This window comes from Equus przewalskii, chromosome 6 (assembly GCF_037783145.1).
Source record: "Equus przewalskii isolate Varuska chromosome 6, EquPr2, whole genome shotgun sequence".
In the NCBI taxonomy this organism is placed as follows: Eukaryota; Metazoa; Chordata; class Mammalia; order Perissodactyla; family Equidae; genus Equus; species Equus przewalskii.
The window spans coordinates 7,336,561-7,358,331 of record NC_091836.1 but is presented as its reverse complement, the minus strand read 5'-3'; the positions used below and the strand labels follow the sequence as shown (position 1 = coordinate 7,358,331).

At 38.1% G+C, this 21,771-nt stretch overlaps 1 protein-coding gene across 2 annotated transcripts in view; it reads right to left on the bottom strand.

Annotated features, from left to right (window-relative positions):
* Positions 1-21,755, bottom strand: part of CEP57 (centrosomal protein 57) — a 40,830-nt gene extending 19,075 nt beyond the window's left edge. For both annotated transcript variants that reach the window (XM_008513744.2, XM_008513745.2), the window contains exons 1-2: positions 20,884-21,755; positions 13,764-13,920 (exon numbers count right to left, since the gene is read on the bottom strand). In XM_008513744.2, the coding sequence (XP_008511966.1) occupies positions 13,764-13,920; positions 20,884-20,928 (202 nt within the window). In that variant the 5' untranslated portion in view covers positions 20,929-21,755. The remainder of the gene's footprint in view (positions 1-13,763; positions 13,921-20,883) is intronic.
* Between the last annotated feature and the right edge of the window lie 16 nt (positions 21,756-21,771).

The window sequence follows — 21,771 nt, the reverse complement described above, 5'->3', positions numbered from 1 at the left end:
CTTGTCTTTAATTTCAGTCTTGATGTTGTTAATTTGATGTACAGATGTTCTGACTTTTCATTTAGTTATATCTAACAATTTTTCCCACCAAGCTCTTTGTTTATATATGGAGAACATTCTTCTGTAACCTCAAGATTAGATAAACTTTGTATTTTTCTTTATTATACATACAGTTTCATACATTTTTACATTTAATTGTTTAAGTCAAATAAAAGGTAATTTTGTATCGAAGGAAGAACTTTAAACGGCAACTTTATCATATACCAAATTCACACATGCACCTATATATATATATACAGATATAATTATTACTTACACATATATACCTAAGACAGCTTCAGGACTTACTTTTATTCTGGCTTCATTAATATTATGCCAGTATTTTAATTATTAAAATTATCAATACTGCCAGTTCCCCACATTATATAAATCTTTAAAACATTTCAAAATTATTCTTACTCAGTATTCAGAACCATTTTGTCTAAACAATGATTTAAATGAAACTTCATGTAAACCATACAATAGGTAGGAGGAACTGCTTTTAAGTCAAGCCTCTCACTCAAAACAAGGTGCACTTTTCCTTTATTAACGCAATTCATTCACTCACCAATTTTTCAACGCCTAGGATGTGACAGACCTAAAATAGGAATTGATACATTTTATAACATAATCAGCTTTGTTTTTCTTTTTTAATTCAGGTATAATTGACATACAACATTATATTACCCTCAGGTGTACAACACGACTTGATATTTGCATATATTGTGAAATGATCACCATAATAAGTCTAGCTAACATCCATCACCATACAGTTACAGAATATTTTTTTCTTGTGATGAGAACTTTTAAGATTTATTCTCTTAACAAGTTTAAAACATGAACACACTATTACTAACTATAGTTGCCATGCTACACATTAGATCCCCATAACTTATTTATTTTATAACTGGAAGTTTGTACCTTTTTGACTCCCTTTACTCATGGTGCCCATCCCCCACCCCCACCTCCTATTCTCTGTATCTATGAGCTTCTTTTTCTTAGAAACCATATATAAGTGAGATTATATGGTATCTGTCTTTCTCTGTCTGAATTATTTCACTCAGCATTATGCCCTTAAGGTCCATCCATGTTGTCACAAATGGCAAGATTTCACTCTTTTTTTTATAGCTGAATAATATTCCATTGTGTCATATATACACCACGATTTCTTTTTCCATTTAACCATCAATGGATACTTAGGTTGTTTCCATATCTTGGCTACCGTAAATGCTGCAATGAACACGAGGAGGGGGTATGTATCTTTTCAACTAGTATTTTCATTTTCTTTGAATAAATAGTCAGATATGGAATTGATGGATCACATGGTAGTTCTATTTTTAACTTTTTGAGGAACCTCCATTCCATTTTTCTTGTGGCTGGACCAATTTACATTCCCACCAACAGTACACAATGGTTCTCTTTTCTCCACGTCCTCAACAATACTTGTTATTTCTTGTCTTTTTCATAACTGCCATTCTAATAGGTGTGAGGTGATATCTCATTGTAGTTTTGATTTGCATTTCCATAATGATTAGTGATGTTGAGCATTTTTCATACATCTGTTGGCCATCTGAAGTTTTCTTTGGAAAAATGTCTCTTCAGATCTTCTGCCCATTTTTCAATCAGATTGTTTACTTTTTGTTATTGAGCTATATGAGTTCTTTACGTATTTTGGATAATAACCCTTTATCAGATATATGAATTGCAAATATTTTCTCCCATTCAGCAGGCTGCCTTTTCATTTTGTTGATGGTTTCCTTCGCTCTGCAGAAGCTTTTTAGTTTGATGCAGTTCCAGTTGTTGATTTTTGCTCTTGTTGCTTTTGCTTTTGATGTCAAATCTAGAAAATCATTACCAAGACTGGTGTCAAGAAGCTTCACTGCCTAAGTTTTCTTTTAGGAGTTTTATGGTTTCAGGTTTTATATTCAAGTCTTTAATCCATTTTGAGTTAATTTTTGTGTATGGTATAAGATAGCGGTCCAGTTTCATTCTTTTGCAAGCAGCTGTCCAGTTTTCCCAACACAATTTACTAAAGAGACTGTCCTTTCCTCATTGTATATTCTTGGCTCCTTTGTTCTAAGTTAACTGACCCTATAAGTGTGGGTTTATTTCTGGGTTCTTTACTCTTTTCCATTGATCTATGTGTCTGTTTTCAGCCAGCTTATTCTTGTTAGTATGCAACAAGACTAAAATAGAAAGACTTCATACATGAAACACATCTAGAAACCTAAAAAAAATCAACTGAAATGACAGGTAATAAAAGTAATAGGAAGAGAAAATTAATAAATGCCTTTTAATATCACTTGAGTGTTTTTTTAATCTCTTTAAACCACTGAAGAGTATTTATTAAAATAAAACTTTGTAACAGCAAACATTTCTTGCATTCATTATCATAGGTGATAGTGTACGATTTTGCTAGTATTTTATTTTTACATTAGCAGTTATTATTGTAATTGGCTGGAACACTCCATTTTTGTTCTACATGTCAGCAACTCTGTATCACAGGGATTAACAAAAAGACTCAGGGTGGGATATACACTTTCCTTTTGTGTATTCTAGAATGGCTTGTATACCTTGGAGATTATTTATTTAATCATTTCTCAAAACGGATTCCCTAAAAGTATTTGGGACTAGAGCCTTACTGCAGCCTTGACAACTTAAAAAAAATCTCTTTTCCAGTCATTTCCCCCACCTTTTTCTATGTTTAAAAAAATTTATTAAGAGACCCAAATTTATTAATAGAGAACTGAAAAGTCTCTATGATCATCTACTGTATTCTCCTTATTTCCAATTTTTTGAATAACAGATTCATGTTCTTTCCTTAAAATCTTAGTATTTTGTTAAAATCTTTCTAATAAGTTCCTTAGAATATTTAGCATTTGTATTCAAAACAGAAGCCAAACATTACTTTCTCCCATTTTCCTTAGTCCTACTGGTTCTTTATCAAACGTGAATTAATGCTTAAGTATTTTCCTTTTTTTACTTGCTGAATAATAAAAGTATTTAAGATTATATTACATTAATTTCCTTCCAAGTACTGTAATCCATAAGTTTAAATATGTAATGCTTCACTGTTTTCCTCTGCAAAAAATCATTGAATAAATGCAAATTAAGCAGAATTTAGAAAAAACAGGAATGAAAAGGAAAAACATGACACTCATAATCCTACCATCTTGCTACAATAATTATAAACATTTTGTTGAAATCCTTTTGGATTTTTGTATACTTTTATATGTTGATAGGATTACCTTTACTATTTCATATCACACTTATTCATATACAATCATGTACCACATAGCAACACTTTGGTCAATGACGGACTACATATACAATGGTGGTTCCACAAGATTAGTACCATACAGCATAGAGTACCCAGGAAAACGAGTAACTTGCCAAAATGTTCAAAGCCACACCTTAAATACCATCCTCAGCTAAAGAGAAAAGAAGATGTTGGGCGTGGGGAGAGTAAGGGACTTGAAAGGGAAAGAAGGGAATTGACAGGTGAAAAGGAGCAAACATTTGGAAAACAAGTGTTTGGCCACACAGAAACAGAAGAACACAGAGGGGAGTCCAACAAACAGGCTTTTCTAGGTTCCTCCCTAGAGGAGGAGTAGGTCCACAGTAGGACCACGTTATACTAGTTCCTGTTATGCTAAGATGACAGCTCACTTCCTGAGACAGGTTTATTTACCTGAATTCTTTTAGGCAGTTAAAGGGGAAGGTAACAAGGAAAACTTCTGAGTTTTTTGTTTCTTAAAAATAATCAGCCCCAAATGATCCTCATGTTAAAGAGACACATTTTAGGGTGGCAAATTTTGTTCCGCTTCAGTACACTCTGATGTTCACATGACAACAAAATTGCCTAAGAACGTATTTCTCAGAATGTATCTCCAACGTTAAGAGACGCATGACCATATGAGTATTTCTCCACGCCAAGAGAGACATTTCCAGAATTTCATCCTTATAGTGGATTCTTATATATACCTGCATCTCCAAACTTTCTGTTATGCTAAAGTCTAGTTCTGTACCAGTTCTACTTCCTATTTTTATAGCTCTATGATCTGTTATTAGCTGACAGGATGTGGCCATCCTTTACATAAGTGAACCCTTCTAGTAAAAGAAAAAATGCAGTTCTCACATATCACTCTTTAAACGCAATTCACAGCAGTAAGAGTTTCCACTGAGTAACACTATAGAGCTCTCTCTATTTAAGACTTGGTATACACACCTCAGTGAGCACACAGAACAGGCCCTAGGTTGATCAGAGGTGAATTTTCTATTAATAGCCTCTTGCCCAGGCCAGGGGTCTGAGTTGTTCCAGTTCCCTTTCTTCAATTAGTGTCATCATTCAGTTTTCCAAAGGAACCATTATTCCAGAAGCTACCTCACGTGGGCCAAAACTTTGTTCTCCAGTCGGTACCTAGATTTAAAATCCCAGCTTCTCCCCTACTGTACCCCAATACCTAAGGCTTATATCTAATACCAAGACTCCTAATAGTGCCCCTGAGGCTTCTGGCTTTAGTCCTCTCCTTAGTGCTTTGGCTTTAAATTAATTTTATTTCTGGCACTGGGTATTTCCCTTTCTAGCTTTTAAGCTATGTATTATTTGTTGCTATTATTATATGAAATTGATATTTGTTTATGATACTATTGTGTCTGATAGAAACATTGCCATCCATCCTTTATACACTACGTTCCTAATGTCTTTGCCAACCTTTTACTTTTAACCTGTCATTCTGTTTTAGGTCTGGCTTAAAAAGCATTTATTGATTTCTCTTTTGAGTTAACATGATTACATTTGTCATCATACCTGATAAATGTCATCCTACTTTTCTCATTGTATTTTGTGCTAATTTCGTTTCCTTTTTGCTTTTTCATATTATACTACACGAAGTATAGCACATATCTTTGAAGCTGTTTGCCTGCCTTATACACCTCCTTTCCCAGGCATTCCCCCTTATCTCAACATGGCTACACTACACCTAATGTGTCACTTTAGTGCCCTCTCACAAATCTGGCCACAGCTGGCTGACCCAAGGAACACTCAGCTAAAGCACAGACAACAGCTCTCTTCTTGGGATTTTTGGACTTCTGTCCAAAAAGTTGAAGCCAGAATTAGTTCAACTTAAAACTCAAGCTATCAGTAGTCAGGGTTCCTGATATGTGGAAAAAAATTTGACTGTGGCTAGAGAAAATGAGCTAGCTAGGAGGAGGAAAAAAAGAGATGGGGAGAAAGTGCCGGCCATGTTCGAATTCCTGGTTCCTAATGCTCTTGAAGTGCATCTGTATAACTGCCTTCCTGTTCTTGGTCGTTCAATCCTCCCTTGCATGTCTGTAGACCAAAAAGATTCCTCTTTGCCAAAGCTAGTTCAGATTGGAAGTTTCTATCACTTAAGTTTTTATTAACTGCATGTTGTTTTTTAAGTTTTATCATAAAGATATGATTTTATTCTACCAATGGCTAACTATTCAAACATATATGAACACATAATGTACACATGCACACATACATTTCTATGTCAAAAATGAAATTTTATATAAAAGTTCATAAAAGAAATATGGCAAACTTCATCTTATTTTCTAGTTTTGTAATTGGAGATTTTTGGATCCAGATGATTAAATAATTTATATTATATATCTTCATTTCAAGTTATATTTGGCATAGTTTTTCAGTTTTATAAATATTCAGTTTTCATACAAACATGTCTGCTTTCTTGAGTTAAAAAACATTCTAGGTGACCAAGTGATGGATCTTAAGCTTTTTTTCCCTTTGGTAAAGTACGTGAGTGAGCCCCTGCTTTTTCTCTTCTTTTCTATTGCCCTTACATCTATGAGGTCATGCATCAGTGCCATTTATGTTCAAGTTACCACATTACTTAGAAAGACCCTTGAGTGTAACTCACTATGTGGAAATGAACAATGGAAGATTTGGAGATTTTTAACTTCATATATTGGAGAAAGATACAGTGGGAAATATGAAGCAAACTAAATTTTGAAAGAAAAAAGTGCCATATTGAAACACAATACTGTACGTATTCATTTTTCAAAGCAAACACGAGATTTTTTTTTTATTTATTTATTTTTTTTTGGTGAGGAGGATTGGCCCTGTGCTAACATCTGTACCAATCTTCCTCTATTTTCTATGTGGGACACTGCCACAGCATGGCTTGATGAGTAGTGTGTAGGTCCATGCCTGGGATCCAGACACGTGAAATGAGGGTCACCAAGCAGAGCGCGTGAACTTAACCACTACACCACTAAGCCAGCCCCTAGATTTAAAATTTTTTTTTTTAAAGATTTTACTTTTTTCCTTTTTCTCCCCAAAGCCCCCCAGTACACAGTTGTATATTCTTCGTTGTGGGTCCTTCTAGTTGTGGTATGTGGGATGCCGCCTCAGCGTGGTTTGATGAGCAGTGCCATGACCGCGCCCAGGATTCGAACCAACGAAACACTGGGCCACCAGCAGCAGAGTGCGCAAACCCAACCACTCGGCCATGGGGCCAGCCCCCTAGATTTAAAATTTTTAATCCTTCATATTACCCACAATGTTCCTGAGCATACACGATCAAAATTAAATACATTTTGGTTAGTTGATTATGGGAGTGTAAAATGTCTCTGGTAAACGTAGAGTCAAAAGGAGACAATGAGTCTTCCTTAAACTTTACTTTCATCCCTGAAATATGAGCTCCTGGTGGGGAAGAGACAACCTATTACTCATAATTGAAACTCCAATGCTAAGCACTGTGTGTGGCACATAGTTGGCACTCAGATGTCTGACTAAACACATACCTAAGAAAGTCTCCATGAGTATTAAGTTAAAACATCAATTAGAAGACAACTGGCAGACAATTCTCTTTTCCTAGCAAAATTAAACTTCATCTTACTAATTCATCCTCTGCGTAACAGTCAGTGGTTCCCTAACTTTACCGCGTTTCTGTACTACATGGGGAGATTTCAAAAGTCCCAATGCCCAGGGAACATCCCATGCCAAAAAAGTAAAAATCAAAAAGTCAAAAACAATATTTGGAATGAAAGGCAGGGGAAAAAAATCCAAGAAGATCCTGAGGTGATTCTAATCTGCAAAGTTTGGAAACTTTCTAGTGACATCGAGAAGCACTACAAGAATGGAAGACTCCCTATGTAGTTCCCAAACCCAGTCTGTCATTCATTCAAAAGATGTATTTGGGATAAAGTAAGCCTAGGAGATCTCCATACTAACTCATTAATAACAAAGTTGGGTCTATTTGTTGTTTGGAATATTTCTGTTGTTAAAATATCAGCACAGGCTTGTGGCAGATTAAGGAAGAAAAAAAACAGATCACTAGTAAACATCTTCAATTTTGCAAGTATTGTTTTGTCTTGGTCATTCCTTACCCTTCTGAATAACCATTCGTACTTTTTTAGCTCAGTGTTTAGACAGTGGTATTTTCCAGAACTCTTTTCTCCCTCTATTGTCTCTGGAGAAGCCCCTCCACGCTCATAGAGCATCACCCACTACTGCATCCCTGATAATCCTGAGTTCACTATTGCAGAGTTCTCTTTTACATTTCACTTTTATCTTCATTTGCTTACAATTAATCTCTACTTAACTCATCATCTCAAATACAATATAGTCAAAATTACATTAATCATCTTTCCTGGAAATGCCCTATTTTCCCTTTAATCTATCTTAATCACACCATCATTCATCCACACTAGAAACCCTGGATTCAAAGATTTCTCCATCTTCTTCTTTGCTCACATCAAAATATGAATAAATCTCTCTTTAACCAGTCTACTGTTCTCTGTTCCATCCGGCACTGCTTCAGTTTAGACTAATTTCTGACCTAAACTTCAGTCCAACAAACATTTATAGAACACATACGATTTGTAAGGCACTCTGCAAGGTGAAGGTGGGAATATAAAGATAATTAAGACAGTCCTTGGCCTCAAGGAGCTATCATCTAGATTCTAAAACAGAAGCTACTATCCACTCTCTTCCTACACTTGGTGAAAAATATTTACATGAACAAGACACTACTCTAGATGTATTCATATCCTTTATTACACTGGTTCTCAAAGTGTGGGGCATGAGCCCATGGGAAGACAGGGTTCATGAGACCTTTCCCAGGGTCTGAGATCAATACTATTTTCATACTACTATGAAGACTTTATTTGCTCTTTTCACTCCATTGATATGTGCGATGACAATGTAAAAGAAATGTTGGGTAAAACTGCTAATTTTAGCACAAATCAAGGCAGTGGTGCTAAACTATAACTTTGGGCATTGTACTCTTCACTGCCATAACACTCCCAGTAAGGAAACACAAAGCCACTTGATTGTTGTCCTTGATGAAGCCGTAAAAATCATTAAATCTCAAACCTTGAGTTCACATCTATTTAACATCGTGTGACATAATGGGAAGGACACATCCATAAAGTACATACCAAAAGGCAATGGTCTTGATGAAAAGCACTTCTACAAATGTTTAAATTGTGAGCTGAACTATTTCCTTCAAAGAAACATCATCTTTTTGGAAAGAATTTTTGATAATCCGTGGTCACTGAGACCGAGGTATTTAGCAGTCATTTTCTTGAAAATGAATGATGTAAGTCGGTCACTTCAAAGATATGATGGTAGTTGTTGCCAATGATAATATTCAAGTGAAGACCAGAATTCTAAAAAAATGTTAATCTGTGCTGTGAGCTTTATAGCTTTTCTTCTACTGAGATCAGTGATAACAAATGGAATTTTTAAATATTGTATTATGAAATACGTCAAATTTTGAAAGCATGTATAAGTCAATACAATAAAAATCATGCATGGGTAAAAGCCATTCAAAGTTCAAACAGACAAGTGGATTTCAATGTAACAGTATGCAAAAGAAAAGTTTACACAGCAGGCCTGAACCTTGGCTAACCTCTGAAAACTTGGCTTTTGGGATATTCCCTTTGTTGTTACTAATTGATAAGGTTGTTTTGTATGCCTAGGGCACAGAATCCTGCTACACAAGTCTGCCTAGATTGTTTGTGTAAAAAATGTGTTTTATGGTGAATACTGTGACTTGTTCTGCAGGCACAAAGTGTTTGTGTGGGCAGCTATGAATAAAATCCCTAGACTCTGAGTTTTAACTGGGCTTTGCTGGACAGAAACACTGCATATATGGAGGAAGCAGTGTGTTTCTGTGTGACCTCTATGAGGGAGAACTTTGGAAGCCTGTATCTGGATTTCTCCATATTCCACTGTAATGAACTATAGGGGTAACTGCAACTGCTTCTGAATCTTGAGAGTCCTAGTTAATCTCCAACCATGTAGGTGGTCTTGAGGTCTCTGGGTATGAAAAATTCACTGATGTTTGCAGATTCCACGTTGTGACTAAATTTTAAGAAATTACCATTTGCCAGGTTTTAGAGTAGTATCTAAGAAGAATATCCACAAATTGTTGAAAAGGCTATTAAAATACTTCTTTTCCAATTACCTATCTGTGTAGGCCCAGATTTTTTTCACAAACTTCAGTCAAAACAACTTATCACCACAAACAGAATGCAAAAGTAGATATGAGACTCATGCTATCTTCTATTAAGCCAGATATAACATATTTATAAAGCGTAAAACAATGTCAGCCTCTGTAGTATCTTTTTTTAGTTTGGAAAAGAATTATTCTTCATTAAAATATTTATGTAAACATGTAATGGGGTTTTTACGGTTTCCTCGACCAAAACATTTCAGAACCAATGCTTCAGAAGACCAGATGGGCAGTAAATTGTTATCAATACCTAACACAATAGCAATAACTTGACTCCTTCTCCCACTAGTCACAATAATGCTGAGCTTCCCAACAGGTGTGCCACAAATTTGTAAAAGATATGCCAAGACGTTTTCTCTCTCAGCTCTTAGGAGGGCCAAGAGCGGCCTGGGACAGTAAAAGACCATAGACGAGTAGCTACCAATCCCATCAGTTTATCTCAGTGTGCTGTACATATACCATTTCATTTTCCACACATATATGATATGGGAAAGGTTAGAAAGCACTGGCCCAGTAGAACCGCCTTATTGTTAGTTATTTTTCTTCAAATGTCCAAGCCATTCTTGACATTACCATCACTTGAAATGTACTGAACAATGACATGAGCAATGGGTTATACTGAAGGTCTTTCAAACAATATTAGTTATCATTTTTTTAAAGCGTTCTAAAGACAATACATTTTTTGAAGGCAGCAATAATTTCAAATTTCTTGCTCACTTTTCTAACTAAAGTTCAAAATGAATATGAAAATGAGAATTAAAGAGATACAGTTTAATCATCTCTTTCTTTGGAATTAATTAAACTATATTTTCAAGGTGATTATCAGATAGCAAAGTGCAACGGTAATCTCTCAATGAAAATATATTAAACTATAACTGAACTAAAGAAGAATAGCAAGACTTTTTTCCCCCTAAAGTAATTGTGAGAAGAAAGCATTTACTATGTGTAAAAAGAAAAAAAATAATCATATCATATCATAGGGAGCAACTATTCAAAATAAGACTTCATTCATCCAATAAATATTTGAGGGTCCACTGAACAAATAAGGGGAAAAGTGGAAAGAGAAAACGTTTTGATACTGAATATGTTAAAGCAATCATCTTTGAGATGTTTATTCATCTGTAAATTTTGAATATACCTACCTTATACAATTTTTCTGTGAAGACTAAATTAAATGTATCTGCTTTATCTGGAATGCTACTGCACTTCATTCTTCTTTTTAGCTGTAGATACTAGTATCTACTACTAATCACTAGTATTACGGTAATTATATTTACTAACAATGCTCTAGATAAAAGAAGTCATATTTTAGCCACATTTAGGTTAAATATACATTTGTAAATGAAGTTAGGAATCTTTTTGTTTCAACTTGGAAATGCACTGCAAAAATCTTAAAAATTAATCTCAGAATGACACTGTTTTATAAATTGTGGACTGATTATACAGTAAAATACTAAATAGATAATAATATCCTATTGTAAGTTACCAATGTAAACGCTAGCCAAGGGGGCTTCAAAGTGTTTGCTGAAATAAATATAACCAAAAGTCTGGTTACTCAACTTGCTAACTAGAAACCTCTTATTTATAAGACACTGTGTCTCAAGGATGATTATGGTAAAGAAAATGCTAATTAATTTAATAGTTAATAAAAATAAGTAATAAAGTGCTACTCATCAGAATCAGTAGTTAAAGACTTCAGCAATTTAGAAAAATAAAAGTTGCATAACATTCAAATAACATACGTTAAAAAAAGCACAAAATAACTGAAGCCCACAGTGGAGTAAAAATCAGTTAAGTTTCAGTAATAATTCCTTTTTATTAAAAAAGCAAGCACAAAATAAAATAATCATGCAACAGAGTTCTAGTAGGAACCAATGTCTAAGAATTAGATATCAATCCTTCCACTACAATATTATGTCTTGTTCTAATGTTTACATCTACATAAAGAAACTGAAAAGCAAATTATTAAAGAAGAAAAATTAAATGGAGCAGATTTATTCACAAAGCAGAGAGTCAGCAAATGTTTAGCCCAGCGTGTTAGCAATAAAGCTAAATTCTGCGTGTGTGTCACTAGTGGCTTTAAGGAATATGAGAGAAGGGAAATAAAAAGACAGAGGAAAAGTCAACAAGAGAAAAAATAATATGTAAGACTGTAAATAAACTTATTTTATCCCTTCAGAGCATGGTGTTGTGAACTGTATAAGCAATGCCTCAGCATAACCATTATGATCCATTATACTTTTCAAGTGTTTTTTGGTCTCAATCCAGTGATATTCACCTTCAGTATGGTATAGATAGACACAGAAACCAGCCCCCCCACCTTTCTCTGACAAAAAAATTGAAGGCTATGAGGTATGAATAAAGGATCAAGAGATTTCAGAGATGACATCTGAGGGGATAAGGGAGGGGTATGCCTTGGGGAAGCCGCTAGAGAGAAAGACTTCTCAGAAGAAATAATATGTAACCTGGGCTTTAAAAAAAGAGTACAATTCTACAACAGAAAAATTTCAACAAGAGGGTACAGCATGAGGAAACCTTGTAAAGGACATGTCTGGTATAGAAAGCAGAATGGATGCCTCAAGATGCCTAATGTCCTAATCCCAGACCTCTGAATACCTATGTTATGTGGTAAAAAGGACTTTCAGAGATGTGATTAAAGTTATGGACCTTAAGATAAGGAGATTACTCCTGATTATCCGAGTGGGCCCAATCTAAGTAATCCCCTGAGTCCTTAAAAGCAGATAATTTTCTCCAGCTGTGGTTAGAAAGATGCAGCAGGAGAAGTCAGAGGGATGTGAAGCATAAGAGAGACCTGACCCACCATGGCTGTAAGGGACTAGGGAATGCAGCCAGAGACTAGAGAGGAGAAGGAATGCAGACAGACAGCCTTTAAGAAAAAAGACTGGACCTGACTGACAATCAGCAAGACAATGGAACCGCAGTTCTACAACCACAAGGAACTAATCTGGCGGAGAATGGGAACAAGTTCGCAGCAGATACTTTCCCAGACTCTCCAGTAAGGAACACAGCCCACTCAATACCTTGATTTTAGCCTTGTAGGACCCTAAATCGAGGACCCTGCTGAACCAACCCAGATTTCTGACCTACAGAAATTGTGAGATAACGTATTTGTGTTACTTAAAGCTGCTAAGTTTGTGGTGCGAGCCTGTAGTTTAGTGGTCAAGACTCGGCGCTCTCACCACCGTGGCCCAGGTTTGTTTCCAGACAGGGAACCACATCCCCCGTCTGTCAGTTGTCATATCTCGGCAGCTGCGTATTGCTGTGATGCTAAAAGCTATGCCATCGGTACTTCAAATACCAGCAGGGTCACCCACAGTGGACAGGTTTCAGCAGAACTTCCAACTAAGACACATTAGGAAGAAGAACCCAGCCACCCACTTCTGAAAAAACTGGCCATGAAAATCCTAAGAACAGCAGTGGAGCATTGTCTGATAGAGCACTGAAAGATGAGACAATGGTGCAAAAAGACTGGGCAGGGTTCCGCTCTACACAGGGTCACTAGGAGTTGGAATCGACTCGATGACACTAACAACAAAAGTTTGTGGTAGTTTATTAAGGCAGCAAGAAAACTAATATAGATGGCAAGTTCCAGGAACAAATTTATTTCAAAGTATAAAAAGTAAAGAATGTGTGCATAAGAAAGAATCGGAGAGAGGTTAGGGATGAAGCTGGAGGGCAGGGAGTGCAGGTTACGAAAAATCTGAGACTTTTGTTATGTAAGCCATGGAGAGGTACTGAAACTTTTTTAAAGCAGGAAAGATGACTGATAACAGCAAATGGGAAAAATGTTGTTAAATGGGGATGAGAGGGAGACCAGAGGCAGGGAGGTTGGTTAGCAGTGTATTACAATTATCTGTGTAATAGATGACAAGAGCCTGAATGAAAGCAATGAGAATGAAGAGACAGAAAAAGTAACTTTTTGGGATATTTCAGAAGCAAAAACACAAGTCTTGGTTCCTGACTGATACTGGAGATGAGAGAACAGATGACTCCAAGTATTATAGCCATTATAATTTGGTGGATGATGATGTTTAACAATCAAAGAACACAAGAAAGGCATTATATTTTGACGAAGTTAAAAAAAAGGAAGGGGGAAGTACTCTCCTGCTCTAATTTTAAAATAAATGGAAGACACAATTAAGAGTTTTTAGGCAGTGAGTAAACACAAAGAGCACCTATTTTGTTAGGCTCTGTTACCTCTGCTGTTGCTTTCCGGATAGGCAAGTGTCGGCTTATTTGGGGAGCGTCGTAGATCACTATTAAGGAAAGGCTTGTCAGGTGGATATACTACATATGAAGATGAGGAATGGCGAACCATACTTCCATTAGACCTTGATGGGTCGGCTAAGATGTTCTGAAAAACAATAATACAGAAATTACCTTTCAAAAGTTAAACTGCAAATAGCATGGAAATAGATACATGAATGTTCACGATCAAGGACTAGACTGTCCACAAGTTGCACTGATAAGAGACAACAGAAAAAATAGACTCCACTGACCATACACGACAGAATTCAATCATTACTTTAAAAGCATAAAACTTTTAAAGTGCTTCGTATTTGTCCAAACACAGCCATATGCCAGACAATATAAAAAAGAAGTAATGTTCTCACAACATGAATACAAATGTTGCAAAAAATACTCAAATATGGTACTCACAATGAATATACTGTATTTTAAAAATATGTACTGTAAAATATACATTTAGGAAAGTAAATACTGTCTTTTTACAGTATCAGAAACTGCTATAAAATGACTGAATTAATCTATCCCCAATCAACTAAATGCTTCCTGAATATTTATCAAGTCTCCAAAACTCCGTGGTAGACAGAAAAACAGGCACAGTCCTTGCCTCAAAGAATTTACACTTGGGGGAGGAAAAAGGGAAACAGAAAACATTAAAGCTTATCAAACACATAAACACAAAACTTTATTTCCACACATATGCCATTCTGTCATGAATGGGATTTAGTACAATTTGAGATTATGTTCCACACGATAATTTTCAGCGCAGGGGACTATTCATTTTATGAGGCAACTGTGATACCAAAATTGGATAAGAACAATATAAGAAAGAAATATTACAGGCCATTATTTCTTCATAAACAAATTTTAAAAATTCTAAACCAAAAATTTAGCAAACCATACTCAACTATATAGAAAGGAGAAAAGAGTATGATCAAGGTAGGGTCATTCCAGGAATGTAAGACTAGGTGAACACCAGAATAGCTTGTAATGCAATCCATTCCATTAAAGTGAAAATCCTTATGATCATCAACTAATGAAAAACAACCATTCAATAAAATTCAGTATCTAGCCACTATTAAAGAACTATTTTCTGGGGGCTGGCCCCATGGCCGAGTGGTTAAGTTCACGCGCTCCGCTTCAGCGGCCTGGGGTTTTGCTGGTTCAGATCCTGGATGGGGACATGGCACTGCTCATCAGGCTACACTGAGGTGGTGTCACACATGCTACAACTAGAAAGACCCACAACTAAAAAGACCCACAACTAAAGTATACAACTATGTACTGGGGGGATTTGGGGAGAAAAAGCAGAAAAAAAAAAAAGACTTGGCAACAGTTGTTAGCTTAGGTGCCAATCTTTAAAACAAAAAAACAACACAAAACTATTTTCTTATGGTAATAAGAAAATTTACAAAAACACATGGCAACATATTTAATGATGTAGAATTTAAAACACTCCTTTTAAATTCAGAAACGAGGCAAAGATATCTACAAGAAAACCTTTATTCAATGTCACGCGGCATTTCTTAGCCTGCACATTAAGATAATGAAAAGAAATAACAGATGTTAAGCTAGAAAAGAATCCAAACTTCACAGATTATGATCATCTAAGTAGAAAAAAAACAAAGAATCTTCAATTAATTGGAGTTTAGGATGGTTGCTGAGTAACATTAATACGCAAGAATCAATAATAATTCTATATTCCAGTTAGAAAATGCAATTTACAAAAACATAACAAGTAACTAAAAATAAATTTTACAAATAACATACAAGATCTGAAATTATAAAACTTTACTGAAAAATGTTAAAGTTCCAAAACACTGAAGTAACATAAGTTATTCATATAGAAGGCTAAATATCCTAAAGGCATCAGTTATTCCCAAATTGAACTTGAAATTTCAATCAAAATTCCAATAGCAGATTCTAGAATTTCTACTGAAGAACAGCAAAGGACCAAGAATAGCTAACATTTCTCTCGAGGAACAAGGAAGATAGTTGCCCTCTTAGAGAAATAAAAGGGAGAATCATTAAGACAGTGAATATAGACACACGGAGAGACGAATACAACAATGCAACAGAGGCCCACCCATCACATATAGAGATAAACATACGGACAGAGCTAGAATTACAAACCATTAGGGAAAGGGTGAGTTTTAGCATAATGCTGGAACAACTGTGGATCTTAAGTAAAAATATTAAACTGGATCCCTACCTCATAGCACACAAATTAATTTCAAGCAAGATAAGGACTTGCAAGGCCCTAACTTTAAAATTTGTAGAGAAAAATATAGAAGAACACCATTAAAGCCTCGGCTATATGGAAGAATTTCTCTTTTTTTTGGTGAGGAAGATTGGCCCTGAGCTAACATCTGCTATCAATCTTCCTTTTTTTTTCCCTCCCCAAAGCCCCAGTACATATCCTTGTATATCCTAGTTCTAAGTCATTCTAGTTCTTCCATGTGGGATGCTGCCAAAGCACGGCTTGATGAGCAGTGTGTAGGTCCGTGCCCAGGATCCAAACCAGCAAACCCTGGGCTGCCAAAGTGGAGTGTGTGAACTTAACTACTCGGCCATGGGGCTGGCCCCAGGAAGAATTTCTTAACCAAAAAGCACTAATTACAAAAACGCAAGATTAATACATTTTACTACATTAAAATCACGAACTCCTATTAGTCAAAAGATGATACAGAAAGACAAGCCAGTGAGTATTTAGAATACTCCTAAAAGATGAGGATTAACATCCAGAATACATAAAGACAGACTATATATCAATCGGAAAAGACAAACCAGTTGAAAACAGGCAAAAGACACAAATAGGCATTTCACAGAAGAAAAACACAAAAGGCTAAAGTTTGGGGGGAAAAAAAGCTGCATCTTCACCAATGATCAGGGGACCACAAATGAGAACAAGAGCAGGATAAGGATACCATTTCACACTTGTCTCTAAGCAAAAATTTGAAAGTGAGACAATATCACCTGGTAGAGAGCAAATGGATTAAAGGGGACTGTTGGTGGGAACGCACATTGGTACAATCGCTTTCAAAAACAATTCAGCATTACCAAGTAAAGCCAAAGATGCATGTAACTCGATAACCCAGCAACTTCACTCTCAGGTAGATTCGCCAAACTATTTTCTCTCTCTCCTCTTTTTTGAAAAAATGATGTGTCCCAAGTCACTAAATATAGACCATAACCCACCACTGAGTTGTAACCCACAGCTGAGCCTGCTCTTTGAAACATCACTGCTCAAGAGCTGCTCCTCTCAAACTTTTTGGTCTTGGGACCCCTTTACACTCTTAAAAATTATGGAAGCGCCCCAAAGAGTTTCTACTTATATGGATTGTATCTACTGATGTTTATCATATTAAAAATTAAAACTGAGGAAATTTAAAGATATTTACTAATTTGAAAATAATAAACCCAAGATGGTGCTATAAATATCATTTCTGAGTGAAAAAGAACTGTATCATCCAAAAAAATTAGTGAAAAGAGTGACATTCTCTTAGGTTTTTGCAAATCTCTTTAATTCTTGGCTTAAAAAAAGGGTGCTGGATTCTTGTACTTGCTTCTGCACTCACTCTGTTGGACGTGATGTATATGAAGAAAATCTGGTCTCCCACAAAGCAGTTGGGCAAGGGAGGACATTGTGGAGCCCCTGGGAGGGTCTCAGGGACCCCTAAGGTCTTCAGACCACTCTTTGAGAACTGCTGCTCTAGAGGACTTTTTGCAATGTGGAACACATAGGGAAAATCCCAACAGGATTGTTTATAAAAGCTGGCAACAAACTAACGAACAAACCCTAAAGCCCATCAAGATACTTACTACACAGAAATACAAGAGGCTCTGCTATTTCCGAGTTGTGCAACCTTGAATCTTTCTGTGCTTCACTTTGCTCATTTGAAAATGGAAATACTGATGCCAATCTCTTAAGATTATTGTGAGGATTAAACAAATTAATATAAGAAAAGTATTTAAAACAATGACTGCCAGATAGTACTATAAGAGTTATCTATTATTATAATCTCAAAATGTATGATGGTGTGTGTCTGTGTGTGTGTGAGAGAAGTAGGAAGATGCAAAAAGGGGCATGAAGGTATCCATTTTTATTATTCCCCAAAATAAATCTCTTCTACATTTAATGTTATAAAATCTATGATATATTCATAATTTTTTTTTCATGAGGAAGATTCACCCTGAGCCAACATCTGTTGCCAGTCATCCTCTTTTTTTTGCTTGAGGAAGACCACCCTGAGTAACAACATCTGTGCCACTCTTCCTCTGTTTTGTATGTGGGACACCTCCACAGCATAGCTAGTGAGAGCAGTAGGTCTGCACCCAGGATCCAAACCAGGAACCCCGGGCCACCAAAGCAGAGCATGCAGAACTCTAACCACTCAGCCATGGGGCCGGGCCCCATAAAACATTTTTAAGAGAAATATGGAGCAGGTTGGTTAAAGGGCCTGGCTAAAAAGCAGGGAGAACAATTATGAGATCAGCTTATTAATTAAGTCCAAAGTGACGTAAGAGTGTTGACCATGGTTACTGGGAAAATAAAAAAGAACTGACAGGAAAGACATTCTTCTCTTTTAACACTGTGCTGCCTGTACTTCTCTTTGATATCATTACGCCCAATCACTCGTGTTTCCCTGCTGCTTTCCACTGGTGAACTGACACACAGCAATCACTCAATAAATGTTACCTGCTGTTGTTACTCTTCTTGTTGCTGTTTCAGAGAAACAGCTAAAAGAACAACCAAATGTATCACCTACTTCCATGTTGTTCACATTTGAGATTTGCATGGTGCTCTTTCCTCAAGACTGTGTTATTTGTGAATCTACCTGTTAAAAATCCTTGCCTGGTAAAAGCATCTTTATGTACCACAGCTAGCTCCAGGCTGGCTTTATCAATGTTGAAGGCATATTAATTGTTAATGTTCACAACACTGAAATCTGAATATGATAGCCTCCTGAGCTCATGCTGTAGATTTTAAAGGGTCTTTTTGTATCGTGTTATTTTATGATCAGCTGTTTGTTAAACTAAGGTGCTTTTTTAAATTCTGCTGGAAATGCCAGCCTAATCCTGACAGGACAGTTAAAGTGTCTAAGCAGGGCCGCTTCTCATACACTGATAAGCAAAACTGAGTCATTTTTTTGTTTTGAGACATAATGACTTCCAAATTAGATATTCTGATGTAGCAGGTCAAATTAATTAAGGCTGTTATACTTTGGTTTGTAAAGGGTCCTAGATATTCTCAGTGTAGCCTTGATACTTAGAATCCACTTAAAGCTGTGTTTAGCATAGAAAAATATATGCTTTCTTATTAAACACTCCACTGAATTTCTGTGCAGGCTACCTTAAGGACTAAGGGTTGACCACACCTCATTACCGCTGCTCAGCTAGAGGGGGAAGAGTGCAACTCATTTCAACATCTATGAGTATTCCTTGATCAGCCTCCGAGTGCTACATTTTGAGCACAGTGAAAAGCCCTCTTCTCTCAATTAAGTTAAATTAATGACAACTCCTATGCAGATAATCTCATCCATCTACTTACTGATCCTTCTTCCTAACAGTCTAACAGTGCCTCTTTTATCTTCCCTTTTACTGACCTAATTCCTAAATGAACTCCAATTGCTTCATTCCTTCCCTGTCCTTAATCTTCCCCGACCTCTCTGCAAGCCTGTTACCCTCCTCATTCTGCCGAAACCCTGAAGGTTACTTCTGGCCTCATTATCATAAATCCTGACAAAGTCACCAAAAGCTGAAACTGAGGAAAAGTGTGTCTTCCCCAAGGTGACGCTGCTGGCTTAGTGTTCCCTAAATTTTCTCCCCGTTAGCTTCTATGACATAACTTGACCCTGATATTCTCCTCTTCTCTCACTCTCCCTCTTTGTTCATGTTTTTACCTACTTTTACAATTCATCTAGCCCAACGCTACTTCCACGCTACCTCAGCTCATTCCAAATTATTTCAAGTTTCCTAAAACCACCTATTATTTAGGCACATACCCCAAAATGGCTGTGGTATCTTTTTCTCCTTCCTTTTCTGTTCTTGCCAGAAGCATTTACAATTCCTATGCCACCCAGCTAGCTCCCTTCTCCCTTCCGGGAAACTGTCTCTAGCCTACCCAAGCACTGCTAATCACTCCCGCCTAGGTTATTCCAGTATGCTACCGTTTAACAAACCATACTGTGTAATAATCTAATTACGTGTAGTTTCTCTTGGGTGCTTTGCTCCTTCCAAGCAGGGATTCTATCCTATTCATCTGAGTAATCTTAGAGCCTAAAAGCATGCCAGCCACTCAGCACCTTCGAAATGAACAGATGATGGCTCTAACTTGAGCCTCCTCACATTTATTGCCGATCTATTCCTAACGCGGCGGTTCCCAAAATGCTAAGCGTTCGATACTCCAATTCGACAATTGTTAGCGACTAAAGTGGCTAGTGGCCCTTGTGGAGGTGACAACAATATTTAAGATCAGCTCCCCCTGTCGCCTCTCGAAAAGGCACTTACACGCTGCAGTTACAGGAATCTGGGGGGGAGGTGGGCAGCGCGCGCTCTGGGTCGGATAAGCACCAAACACACTTACTGGGAGGACGGGGGCGGGGGGGGGGGGCGCTGCAGGCAAAGGGATCAGCATAAGCAACGACTAGGATGCACTTGAGACTGCCGACTCTCCCACAGCCACCCAGGAAACCGACGAGCGCGCCGACCTGGTCTCGGCGACTTTCCAAGACAGGCCGTTACACCCACGTGACCAAAGGAGCAATGTTTTCGCAAGCTGGCGTGTGGGTACAGTCATCCCAGCGAGCCCAGGCAATGTTCGGCAACCTGGGCTGCCAGGCCGAAAGGTGAAGGTGGTCCCGGGGCTGGAGCCGGAACAGGCCTGTTTCAATGGGAGGGAGCAGCCTCGACAGAGGAGCAGTGCACGCCAGGGTAGCACGGGGCGACCTCGGGGAACGCCGTTCCCCAGGATGGGGTGAGGCGCTGGACCAAGAGCGCTCCGCAAAGGGAGGAAAAGCAGAGAGGCGCCACGGCCGACCTGGGGCCTATTCGAACGTCAACCGCTTCTTACCGAGAACTGAGAACCAGAAGTCGTAGAGACCGACGCTGTCGCCATCTTCCTGCCTGCCCAGCAGACCTCCGCAGCCCCGGAGCGGTCCGAGTTCTCGGGCTTTTCTTCAAGATTCGAGAGTCGCCCGCCAGGGGCGACCCTAAGCTGAACCCCTGATGGAAGGGGCTAAGGGGGTGATGCCAGGGCTGGAAACCCCAGCCACACACCCCCACAGGGACACCCACGCTCCGAGCGCACACAGAAAGGGCAACACGTCCTAAAGGACGTCTTGAACAGCCAATCAAAAAAGCGGACGTCTTCCGGGAGTAGGAGAGAACCCGCCTCTTCCCTCGGTGACGTCACAAGGTAGCGCGCAGCCGAGTCTGCGGGGCGGGTCACGCTGCGGGCTACTAGATGGTTGTGAGGGGATTCTACAAAGGGGCGGGCCTTCCCGAGGAGGAAACGGGGGCGAGGGGTTGAGTTGTCTCCGGTGGCAATTGGATCGAATGACTGAAATAGGATAAAAGCGAATGCGAAGTTCAAATACTCCATCGGTTTCCTTGGACTAAACGCCGGAGAGAGCGTGAGCTTGACTCCGGGACGCCTCTCCAGGTGAAGTACTTACCTTTTGACCAATAACAAACAGAATTAGGAGGGGCTTAATGATTTGGTCCAATAGAAGTCAGGGGAAACAGAGTAGAGGCAGAAGGTAAACCTTCGCGAACATTTGCCCAATTAGGTTGGGGCGCTGTCACCCAAACCTGGGACTGGCTGTTAGAAATAGCCGCGACCGGGACCTTTGGGCGGGGCTCGTTTAAAGCGGATTTCGCGCGCTGACAGCGACGGTTTGTTATTGGTCAGCGACTTCCTCCCTTTGTGGGAGCGCCCTGCGTAGCCGGGGTTAGGGGT